Raw genomic sequence first — 12,594 nt, 5'->3', positions numbered from 1 at the left:
CTGCCTTGTGAATCTGTATTGGGGCTTTGCTTTCATGATGTTTGCATTTTGGAGTTCAGTGAGAATAAGAAAACTTCATTTACAAAATATTTTTTGCAATAGAATATGGTGGTGGAGGTGTTTTTGGAGTTTTTGTGCTAGCAGACAGGCAATCCAGAATCCTAGACTCTTTATTCAGGTATTTTTATAAAAACTAGTGTTAATAAATGTAACCATGAAGTCACCAGATTGTTCACCAGTCTCCTTCAAAATGTAAAAATATGGGTGCATTGTGCAGTGTATCTGAAAATCAACTCATTGTCACGAGCATGAGGCCAGTGGGCCCTGTGCGTCTCTGCGAGAGGGGTGCAGGTGGCTCCATGTGGTACACTAGCCTGATTTGCAATACACAAAAGTGCCAGAGAAGTTCAGCAGGTCACACAGCATCCATAGGAAGTAAAAGATAACCATGGTTTAGTGTGTGGGCCTCTCATCCAGGTATGAGCAAAAACAGAGAGGCACCTGACTGGATGCAGACTGGGAGATTGTTGTTTTGTTGAGTGTCTTTACTTTGACCACTGCAATAGCAAGGACCTCCCAGTGACTACCTGTTTTAATTCCACATACTGTGACATGCCTCTCCATAGCCTCGTGCACTGTCGATCTGAGGCTACCCACGAATTGGAGGAACAACACATTTAATTGATATAGACCTCCAATTTCCATTAAACTGCTCCCCTGTCTCTCTCCCCATCCCTCTGACTCCAGCTCCCCACCCTCTTCCATGCATGACCTCTTGCTTGCTAGCCTATGCTCCTCCCTCACCCTTTTATTCAGATGCCTGCTCACACCTTGACGAAGGCTCTGGCTCAAAACCTTAATCACCCTTTGCTTCCCATGGATGCTGTGACCTGAGTTTCTCCAGCACTTTAATGTATTGTACTTGATTCATGTCTGCAGATTTTCTTGTTTAACTGTGGTTTCTGATTTTTCTTTCAAGGTAAAACCCAGCATTGACTTTGCATCAACCAATTCTGCTTGCAATGCATTCCAGATTTTAACTATTCTTCCTTTTTATAAAAAAAATGGGTTTTCCTTGTCACCTGTTTTTTTTTGCCAATCATTTTAAATCTCTCTTAATTTGATCTTTCCATCAAAGGAAAGAGTCTTTTTCATGACGAGACTCCTCTCTTTTTCAACATGTCTGTTGTGTGTTTCATAATTTTCTGAACTCTTTAGTAGAATACCATATCGTCTTTTGTTTTTCCATGTAACATGTTCCTGATCCTCAAAACCATTCTGGTAAATCATTTTTGCACCACTCCATGGTCTTCACATTTCCTGAAGCATCATGGCTAGAATTCAGGGGAATGCTCTGCTTGTTGCCAAAAATCACAGAGCTTTTGAAGTAGTAACTGATAGGTAGAAGGCTAGTTGCCAGTTTACAATAGTGAGTTCCCAGTACAACAAATGAGATGAATGATCACTAAAGTTTTTATTGCTAGTGATTCAGCTGTAAATTGTTTTGGAGACTGAGAAAACAAATTTTCCTTTTGAATATTATGGGAACAGACAGACAGGGCAGTATGATCAGGCGCTGTCTGTAAGGAGTTTTCCCTGTGTAAGCGTGGGTTTCTTCGGGGTGCCCCGGTTTCCCCCACATTCCAAAGACCAGGTTAGAAGGTTAATTGAATATATTTGGACGGCACGGGCTGGAAGGGGCCGTTCACTCTTAAAATAAAATTAAAGATGAATCTTAGTTCACTCTCTCATACCAATTGCAATGCACCATTTACTCAGGTTTGTTCCACTGCATCATAACTTAAGTAATTGCTTCAGGCCGGCATGTTTCTGATTCAGAGATCAGGGTAGAAATAATCTCACCACATGGACAATTTTTTGAGCAAGTTTACATTATAGTGTACTGAGAGCATTTATGTTGCCAGGCAGACTTGAAACATATAAAAAAATTAGAACCCCTCTTAATTTGATTTGTAAATTTCTTTTTTAAAAAAGCAGCAAATGAAGTGAAGTTTGTTGATGAATGGACAAGGCCTGCCAGGTTGCTCTGGAAACTGAGTATGATAAACGGACCTCCTTCAGGATTTGAACTGAAATGTAAATCTTTAAGGCAGCCACAGGCATTTGAAAGGAATGTGAGTTTCTTCTCACTGGCATCCTAAACAGTGGTTGTAATTCATCATGGTTAAGAAATAACTCTGAACCCCTTGAAGGATTTAGCTTGGTAAGTATTGCGAGACCCTCGAAGACAACTGAATTTTGTGTTGTGAATAACGACCAGATTTAGATTTATTGTCAGAGTCCACACATGACATCACGTGCAACCTGGAGATTCTCTTTCCTGCGGGCACAGCAGAATGACCACTTATTGGCAGTGGAAAAAAAGACTCAACATACATATGTAAACAAATAAAGAAATGTAAACAAACTGCAATATAGAGAGATAGAGAGAGAAAAAAAGAAAAAATCAATAAAGTGCAAAAGTAAGAGTTCCTAAGTCCCTGATTGAATTTATTGTTGAGGAGTCTGATGGTGGAGGGGAAGCCTGCTGTTCCTGATCCTGTTGGTGCGAGTCTTGTAGCACCTAGACCTCTTTTCTGATGGTGGCAGAGAAAACAGAGCTTATGCTGGTGGTGTGGATCCTTGATAATTGCTGCTGCTCTCTGATGGCAGCATTCCCTGTAGATGTACTTGATAGTAGGGAGGATTTTGCCTGTGATGTCCCGGGCTGTGTCCACTACCTTTTGCAAGACTTTGCTATCCAGTATGGGTGACCCCCATACCAAACCGTGATGTAGCTGGTCAGCACACTGCCAGAAGGCGAGCATAATTTTACCCAGAAGCATGTGACTTCATCAGACTGTTAGTTATGCTTTCAAAAAGGGTATTTTAACCATTTGTGAACTGTTATTTTTTTTTCCTTTTAAATATTGTGCAGATTCTAGAGCTTACTACACTTTATCTCGTGCATTGATTCAGTGAGATACTATTTTTTTTCACATGAGAGACAGGAGAATATATGAGTGACATACAAACAATTTTAAAATAGTCATATGGGGGTTAGTTAGTACTTTGATATATGATACAGGATTTTATTTGAGCCAGATGGGGAAATCCAGGATGCTTTGCTTGTCTTGGAAATGTGTAGGAAATGTTGTCATCTGGATGTTTCAATATCTTTATTTTTGGCTGACTCTCAGCTTGTATGATGGCAGTGCCCTCAAGGTTGGACACTTTGTGAATGGTTGTTGCACCATAGTTCGTTTACAGAGGCAGATGGAAGATCTGGTGACCATTGGGAGGCAAATTTCAGACAGGTAACATTATTTGCATAAGTACATTATGCATCCTGTACAGTATTTATCTTCCACCATTGATGGTCCCTCCAATGAAATATGTCAATGGTTTTCTGGCAAATGGGAAAATAATAAGGAAGAAAACTAGGTTATTTCAACTGCCTCAATATAAACTGTGATAGCAGCAGCCCAATGAAAATAGAAAATGCAGGGATCTTCATTCTTGTGATAATTTTTAATTACCATGCTAAATTCTCAACAAGGACTGGACATAGTTTGAGGGTAAGTAGAAAATGTGGAGAGAGGTTATTGAGAAGGACAAAAATGGACTGAGGTAAAATTCAAAATTGGAATATAGTTCAGAGTCTTGCAATGATGTTGCAGTTGTCGACGTTGTGGTTATAGAAACATAGAAAAATAGGTGCAGGATTTGGCCATTTGGCCCTTCAAGCTTACACCACCATTCAATATGATCATGGCTGATCAATACCCAGTTCCTGTCTTCTCCTCGTACCCCTTGATCCCCTTAGCCATAAGGGCCAAATCTAACCTACTCTTAAATATTGACAAGGAACCTGCCTCAACTACTTCCTGTGGCAAAGAATTCCACAGATCCACCACCCTCTGAGAGAAGAAATTTTTACGCATCTCAGTCCTAAAATATTTCCCCCTTATCCTTAAACTGTGACCCCGGTTCTGGAAAAACGTCTAGTCTGTCTAAACCCTTAAGAATTTTACATGTTTCTGTACGATCCCCCCTCAATCTTCTAAATTCCGGAGAATACAAGCCTAGTCTATCCAACCTTTCTTCATATACAAGTCCTTCCATCCCTGGTATCAGTCTAGTGAATCTTCTCTGCACCCTCTCCATGGCAAGGATGTCCTTTCTCAGATAAGGAGATCAAAACTGTACGCAGTACTCCAGATGTGGTCTCACCAAGGCCCTGTACAACTGTTGCAGGATCTCTGTATTCAAATCCTTATGCTGTGAATGCCAACATAGGATTCGCCTTCCTCACCGCCTGCTGCACCTGCTCGCCCACTTTCAATAACTGATGCACAGCAACACCCAAGTCTCTCTTCATCTCCCCTTTTCCTAAACAGATACCATTTAGATAATAGTCCTCTTTCCTTTTCTTACCTCCACAGAGGATAACCTCACATTTATCCACAAATCAATCTGCACCCTCCTAGCGTCCTCAACACAGCCAACCCCACTACCCAACTTTGTGACATCTGCAAATTTTGAGATATTGCTATTTCCACAACTAAGACATTGATATATATTGTAAACAACTGTGACCCCAGCACGGAGCCCTGCGGTACCCCACTAGTCACTGGCTGCCATTCCGAAAATAACCCATTTATATCTATTCTTTTCTTCCTGTCCATCAACCAATTTTCTATCCACCTTAATACCATACCTCCTATACCATGCTTTTTAAGTTTGTACTCTAGTCTTCTGTGTGGAACCTTATCAAATGCCTTACTAAAGTCCAGATATCCCACATCCACTGATTCCCCCCTATCCACTCTACTGGTTACATCCTCAGAAAAACTCTATTAGATTGGTCAGATATGATTTTCCCTATACAAAACCATGCTGACTGTCCAATGATACCACTGATCTCCAAATGTACTGCAATTGCATCTTTAATAACTGATTCTGGAACTTTCCCTATGACGGATAAGGCTGGGAAAATTTTCTGGATAAAAATCAAGATTAGGAGGAGATTTAATTGAGAGGCAGGAAAGGATTAATCAACATAATCTAATTTCTTTGGCAGAGAGGTCAGTGTTAAGGTGGGATACTGGTAAAGCTATTTGGAAGTGTTACAGGGGAGATGAACTGGAAAGTAGCCTTCAAAGATTCATAAAGTTGTGGGTGAGCAAATTTCTTTTAATCTCTTTGAAGGAATGACCATTCTTTTTGGAGATTCTGAGCCTCATTCTAGACGCCCAGCTGGAAGATGCATCAATTCTACATTTCTCTCAAGGACCATAATAATTTTTCTTTATAAAGGACACTGTTTGATCTGCTGAGCTTCCCCAGCATTTTTTTTTTAAACTTCAACCATGGTATCTACAGATTTTCATGTCTTACTTTTACCATAATAATTTTGTACATTTCAATGAAACCACCTTTCATTTTTATAAACTCTAAAGAATGTCCGGTCCAGATGGTGATATACTTGTCATCCTGGGGATTAATCTGGTGAACCTGGAGTAAAGAGTCCAGACTTATGCATTATATTCCAAATGCAGTCACACCCAAGCCTTGTGTCATTGGAACAAGACCTGAATAGTTTTGTACTGCCCCGTCTGAAGCCTTGGGACTCTTCTCATCCTGTTTGTGAGTGACTGAATAAAATGGTTAAACAGGGGGAAAAAAATCTCTTGCGGTATTTTATTGTACATATTTTTTATTTTCCCAACTTCTGAGCCTGTGAGGTGTGTTTGGAGCTTCAAGAAATTATTTTAAAAACAATCTAACTGTATTTAGCTGTCAAAGAACAAATGGCCCAAAGATGATTCTGTCTGCTCTCTGCTCATACTTTGACGAAAGACTCAGACCTGAAACGGTTATATCCCTTTGCTTCCTATGGATGCTGCACGACCTGCTGAGTTTCTTCAGCACTTTGGTGTCTTACACTACAATCACAGCATCTGCAGACTTGTTTAACTTGAAGAACAAATGGAATGTGTAAGAAAATTGCTTTAGATTTTTTTTGTCAAATTCATAATTCTTGACTATTATTGATGTTTGATATTTATGATAGATTGCTCGTCTAAATGATTATATGAAGTCTTTGCTGTAATTGTACATTTTCAGGTTGCTTTAGATTTCATATTTATTGTCAGTGTACATACATGACATCACATACAACCTGAGATCCCTTTTTTCCTGTGGGCATGACAGAATTGCCACTAATTGGTAGTGCAAGAAAAATATACACAGGGTAAAATGTAAACAAATAAAAGAACTGTAGACTTTATAATTTATAATTGGACTATAAAAATACGTGCTCATAAGCGAGTGGATTTCCTTCAGTTTATGTGTGGCTTTTGTGCAATTTACTTGACAGCTCTCTCATAACGAGTAAAGCTCACCATAGGGAAATTGAAGCCACAAATCTGTTATTGCTCTCTGGATCTCTTTTAATTATCAGTTTCAAAGACTGATCTTAATATGGATTCACCCTTGTATTATGCCAAATTCCATTTCCTTGGGGTACACACCAGTGCTTCATTTGCTCTTTGCAAATTTGCAAAGCCATATCATTGCAGGCAGTTCATGGAATTATAGAATATTACAGAGCAGTGGACCCTTTTGACACATTGAGTCAGTGATTGAGCTATTCAATTAGACTTGATCCATTGATCCACTGTTTTTTTTCCACAAAACATTCCAAATTTCTTTCAAGTTTTTAAAATAGAATGACCTATTAGAAGTTACTACTAAATCACCACTTGCCACCTTTTTAGTTTGTGTACTTCAGCTTGCTCAGTTTATATTTCCTTCCATCATAAAAGGAACAATCAAGTCTGTGTTGGTTCACAGAGAAATGCACTCTCCAACAAATTGTCCTGGATCATGTAACATTTATAAAACCATGAGGGGCATGGATAAGGTAAAGTCTTTTTCTTAAGAGTACAGAATCTAAAACTAGTGAGCATAGATTTAAGGTGAGAAGGGAATGATTTAAAGATCTGAGGTGCTCCTTCTTCACAGACTGGGCGGTGAGTGTGGAGAACAAGTTCCCAGAGGAATTAATAGTCAGTAACATTTAGATAGGTATGAAATATGAAAGTCCGCAGAGACTCTGATTGTAGTAAAAACACAAGCCCGAAATGTTGGTTATGTATATTTACCTCCAATGGATGCTGTATGACCAGTTTCTCCAGCAGTTTTGTGTTTCTACATTTAGACTGGGACTTGGAATGAAATGCTTTAAAGGGATATGGGCAGAGCACAGGTAAACAGTACTTGCTTGGCCGGCTTCAGCAAGTTGGGCCAAAGGGCCTGTTTCTGATTCTATTCTCTCTAAATCCTCATTAACTCTCCCCAAATTCTACCACTCAACTGCGTTTTTGGGTCAGTTTAGTTGTCATTTAATGTACCACTGCGTCTGTCTTTGATTTCTGAGAGGAAACCATGTGGTCATAGGGAGAGCGTGCAAACTCCACACTGTTGACATCAGAGATCAGGATCAAACTTTACTGAAGCAATGAGGCAGCAGCTGTGATATCTACACCATGTGACCAGCTGAGCAAGACTTATTTTCCGTGTTAAGCTGTTTCTTCTGTTGCTTTGGCTACAAACCTGTAAAATCCCCTGTATAAGATCACACCTTTCACTGATGGCTCTGACATATTCGAGTAATTATAGATCTGTCTGTACTGATCAACTTCTGCAAGTGTGTGATCGATGTGCATTAAATTCTGGAACTTGTGTAAATTGGAAGTAGGGGTCATAGCAATCCTGATTTCCTGGGTTATCCCACTCTGCTCCAAGCCTGACCAGCATTACTCCTAATAAGTGACGACTGTTTGCAAAAGTTCCATTCCCACAATTTATCCTGACTCTGTAAAGATGTGACCACCGTCATATCGACTTCACGAGCTCAACGATCTGTTTGTTTCATTTAACATATCCAAAATGTTATTTTCTAGCTGTTTACAAATTAAAAAGTCCAGCAATCCTAAACTTGTCTGCAGTCATTACTATTCATTTGTTCCTGGGGTTGTATTTTAATTTGGATTAGTAAATGCTGTTTATAGCAGCGAATGAGATCCTAAATAATTAAATATACATGGATTTGGTAAGGGTAACAAGTAGACAGTATTGATCATTATCATGCATTTTGCTTCATGCATGCAACATATTAACATAAACTTTAAACATTTTTTTAAAAGTTTAAATATACAACATGGTAACAGGTTCTTCTGGCCGATGAGCCCGTGCTGTCCAAATACCCCAAATGACCTACAACTGCTGTACGTTTGAGGGTGGGAGGAACCAGGAGCACCTGGAGGAAACCCACGCAGACCCAGAGAGAACATACTAATTCCTGACGACACCAGATTCAAACCTAGTCTTGGTCGAACTGCTACGCGAGCTGCACTGCTTTAACATGTTTAGTTTACATATTGAGCACCATAAGAGCCTAGTACTGATGCCATATTCCATCTGAATGGAGAGTAGGAAGTAGGAGAGGTGGTCATTGTTTATGTTGCATCTGCTGTGCTTTTGTTGCTTGCTGAAGCTGACAGGGTAATCAAATCGACTTTGTTGATGGAATATGCTGTCTTAACAGTTCCGAGTCAGTCAGTTTGTCACTAAGGGTGTTGATTTTTCCTAACTTTTGACTTCTGTTTTGCCCAGGAATTTTGATGGGATAAAGATATAACAGGAAGGTTTGAGTCTTGTGGGAAAAATTACAAGCATATTAATACTATTCTAATGGATGATTGTTGTGTTCTTTTCAGCAATTTTTTGCGTTTGAAAATAAAGAAACTTACCATGAGGATGGCTGGAAAGTTTATGACCCAATTGAAGAATACAAGAGGCTGGTAAGTTGCTTTTAGACCCTGCTAAACCTTAAAGTACACACTGTTTAATGCTGAATTTACATTGTACTTTTAACAATCAAACACCATTTCTACTTCATACCTATTATCCCTTTATTGGCTCCTTCATAGAAACAATGCTTCGTTTATGGGTCCCCTCCGTTCACACAATGAGCTGTATTTGAGGGTATTTAAAATATACAGGCTTTAGCAGGCAATCACCAGGCCTAATTCTATTTTGCCAGATATTCTCTACCCTTTTGAATACTCAAAGAGAAATGGCTTCAGCATTCCAACTTTTTCCTCAGAACCTATCTTTAGCCTTCTATGATGTGGAGAGTTTATGGATTTTCTTATTGCTCAGTCTAAGATCATCCACTTGGCTGCTTTTAATGTCCATTTCCCCCACCCCCCACCCTATTGTATTCCATCTTGATTTCTCTTTTTCTTCTGCCTTCTCCAGACTGTTCCCACATGTTGATGATACCACCTCACTTTGGAAACTTCTCTATTCTGTTGCCTCTGTACACAGTTTTCAAGTTTTTTTTAAATCAAAGAAAACTACTTGTTCTTTGCAAACAGCTATCCTATCTTCAACCTTTTTCCTGTCCGGAGTCCTTCCCCCTTGTTGCCTATACCATCCTGATACCTTGTCCCAACTAATTCTGATAACGATGCCATCTCACAATACCATTTCCCTTAAATATTCTGGACTTTTTACTTTACCTTGGAAGTAGCTTCCAAGTGCAAGTCCAATTCTACACCCGCAGCTATTTTGATTTTATCCAGTTTTATTAAGATACAGTTTTTGCAAGGTAAATATCATCTTTGGCCTCTAACACAGAGTATAATTTTAGTGATTCTATTTCATCACTGGCATATTTCTCATCTTCAGAGATCTAGAAGGAGGGCATTTGGCTTATCAAGTTTATTTTGGTTCTAGGAGTAATCCCATGAATCCAATTTGCCTATTTATTTATTTGCAGCCTATTTTCTTTCTCATGCCAATTAACACTTGCCTGAGTCTTCCACCAGCAACCTACCCTGGGATAAATTCTAGTTGCTAATAAACTCCATTATTTTTAAGAGTTGTGGAGAAAGATGGGACTACTCTAATTCCAATGCTATCTATAAGTTTGCCGAGGACACCCCAGTTGTCAGCAGAATCACAAACGGCAATGAGGAAGTGGACAGGAGGGAGAGAGGTCAGTTCTTTGAATGGTGTCACATCAGCAACCTTGCGCTCAACTTTAGCAAAACCAAGGAGATGATTTATAGTCATCAGGAGGGAGTCAGGGGAACACGACCCAGTCCTCATCAAGGGCTCAGTGCAGAGGGTCAAGAATTTCAAATTCCTGGGTGTCAACATGTCCAAGGACCTGTCCTGGAGCCTCCATGTTGATGCAATCATGAAGAAGGCTTGCCAGCAGCTGGACTTTGTGAGGTGCTTGAGATTTGGCCTGTCACTGAAGACTCTTGAAAACCTCTACAGGTGTACTGTAGAGAGCATTCTGGCTGGTTGCATCACTGCCTGGTATGGAGTCGGAAACTCTCAGGACAAGTATAAACTCCAGAGGGCTATTAACTCGGCCTGCAACATTACAGACACCAGACTTCACTCCATCAAGGTCATCTACATGAGGCGGTGACTTAAAAAAGCAGCCTCTATCCTCGCAGACCCCCACCACTCAGACCATGCCCTCTTCACTCTGCTACCATTGGGGAAAAGATACAGGAGCCTAAAGATGAGCACTCAGCAGCGCAGGGACAGCTTCATCCCCGCTGCCTTCAGATTCCTGAATAAACCATGAACCAAAGACACTGCTTTACTTTACGTGCAGTACTACTTTAATTTTTAAAATATATTATTGCTAAGATGGTTCATAATTTGCTCTGTGACACGCTGCTGCAAAACATCAAATCTCGTGACTTGCTCGTGACAATAAATTCTGATTCTGAAGTTAAAGTCCTTAACTGGAGCAAGGATAATTTCTGAGTAATTCAGCAGGAACTTGTAGAGGTTGATTAGGAGAGGCAAGTGAATGGATGGAAAGTGGGATGTTTTTAAAGGTGAGTTAACAAGAGTTCAAGCACTGCTTGTTCCTGTTGGAGTGAAGGGCCACACTGGTAAATTTAAGGAAACCCTGGCTCATGATGGATTTTGAGGCTCTGGTAAAGAAAAAGAGTCTTGCTTCAGATTGAAGTACTCCAGATCATTCTAATGATGAGTACAGGAGGATGCTGAAGAGTATTTTCATTAACCTATTATTAACTTTTTGTTCATGTAATGGCTCCAGTTTGTGTAATTTAAAATGATCATTCATGCTATACATTTCTTTATGGCTGGTATTTGCTCTGCCAGGTCCTCTTGCACTTTCCAACACCCAAACTTTTTTTCACCTCCATGCAGTTGCCATGTTTTGGAAAGCAATAGCTAAATCCTTATGCCAGTTCTCTCCCGCTCTTTTTTTAAAATCCCTCCTGAAACCCACCCAAATACACTGTCATGTTCTTTTATTCTAAAATCCTTTCTTGGCAAATTCCATCTCTGTGAGGCACCTTAAGTTTATTTCCATGAAAGCTGCTGTATAAATTGTTTTGTAAAGTCAATTTTATTTCCACTGTTATTTGCCATGAGTGGTTGTAGCAGCTTGTAGTAAGGGTAATTTGTTAGTGTAGTGTTTATGCAAAAGGCGAAACAACCAACCTGACAGATCTTCAGATGGTTTAGTAAATTCAATGACTTGTGGTAATCTGATTAGCATTGATTCTCTTGAATCTATTTCATCTTGTTGATTATAATTAGATCTTCGTCCAACAAACAATTGTTGGAACTAATATAGGCTAAGAATCAAGATTGCTGTTCTAGTTTGAAAAGTTTCTGAGAAGTCGATCTATTGAAGTGTAACAGTTAACCCATTTAAATCAAACAGTACTGGGTAAAGTCATTAATTATTTAAAAACTAACCCAGTTACTATCTCTGATTTACTAGCATTATTTGGTGGATGTAGTGAATGGTTAAGCAATCAAAAAGCAAAAAAAAAAATTCAAGGGCTAGATATCAGAAATCAAAACATAAAATTAGAATTGCAATTCTGCAATGAAGAAAGATCATCAGCTTGAAATATCGACCATTTCCCCCCCTATGGGGCATGCCTGGCTTGCTGAACGTTTCTGTCATTTTCTCATTTTATTTTAATTGTTTAATTAAGTAAGTTTTCAATAGGTGTCTGGTATCTTACTTGCATGTTTCTCAGGAAATTAATTTCTTTATCGACAGCCAATATTCTGCCAAAATTGGTTGTGACGAAGCAGATTCTTATTTGTCTTAACTGGTTGGTATGTTGGCTGAAAATGTTCTTTGAAATCATAACTTGGCAAAATTTTATTAAATTCACGGGAAATGTGTAATTAACTTTTTAGACATGCATATTCTGGTCCTTTAGCATTCTCATGTGGTCAAGTGAAGAAACTACATCTCATCAGAAAGGATGGGTTGGCGGTGGGGGGGGGGGGTGCTTCATTTTGTTTGAAGTACTGCCCCATTCTGTAGAGCAGTCATTCTCAATGGGGGCTGTGCAGCCTCCTTGGTGGGGGGGGGGGGGGGGGGGCGGGGGGGGCACAGACTGAAATCCATGAAGCTTTTTTTTATCTAGTTGGTAGGAGAAAACTACAGAAGAAACCAAATAAACTTGACTGCTTCAGAGGGAATTTAAATTTAAATAA

The 12,594-nt window shown here is 39.5% G+C and overlaps 1 protein-coding gene across 3 annotated transcripts in view; it reads left to right on the top strand.

The window, feature by feature from the left end:
- Positions 1–12,594, top strand: part of LOC138740246 (myotubularin-like) — a 120,862-nt gene that overhangs the window by 72,294 nt on the left and 35,974 nt on the right. For all 3 annotated transcript variants that reach the window (XM_069892595.1, XM_069892597.1, XM_069892596.1), the window contains one exon: positions 8,787–8,870. In XM_069892595.1, coding sequence (XP_069748696.1) covers positions 8,787–8,870 — 84 coding nt within the window. The remainder of the gene's footprint in view (positions 1–8,786; positions 8,871–12,594) is intronic.

The sequence above is a fragment of the Narcine bancroftii genome, chromosome 8 (genome assembly GCF_036971445.1).
Source record: "Narcine bancroftii isolate sNarBan1 chromosome 8, sNarBan1.hap1, whole genome shotgun sequence".
Lineage (NCBI taxonomy): Eukaryota > Metazoa > Chordata > Chondrichthyes > Torpediniformes > Narcinidae > Narcine > Narcine bancroftii.
The sequence above is the reverse complement of the archived record's forward strand: the minus strand, read 5'-3'. Positions and strand labels throughout refer to the sequence as shown.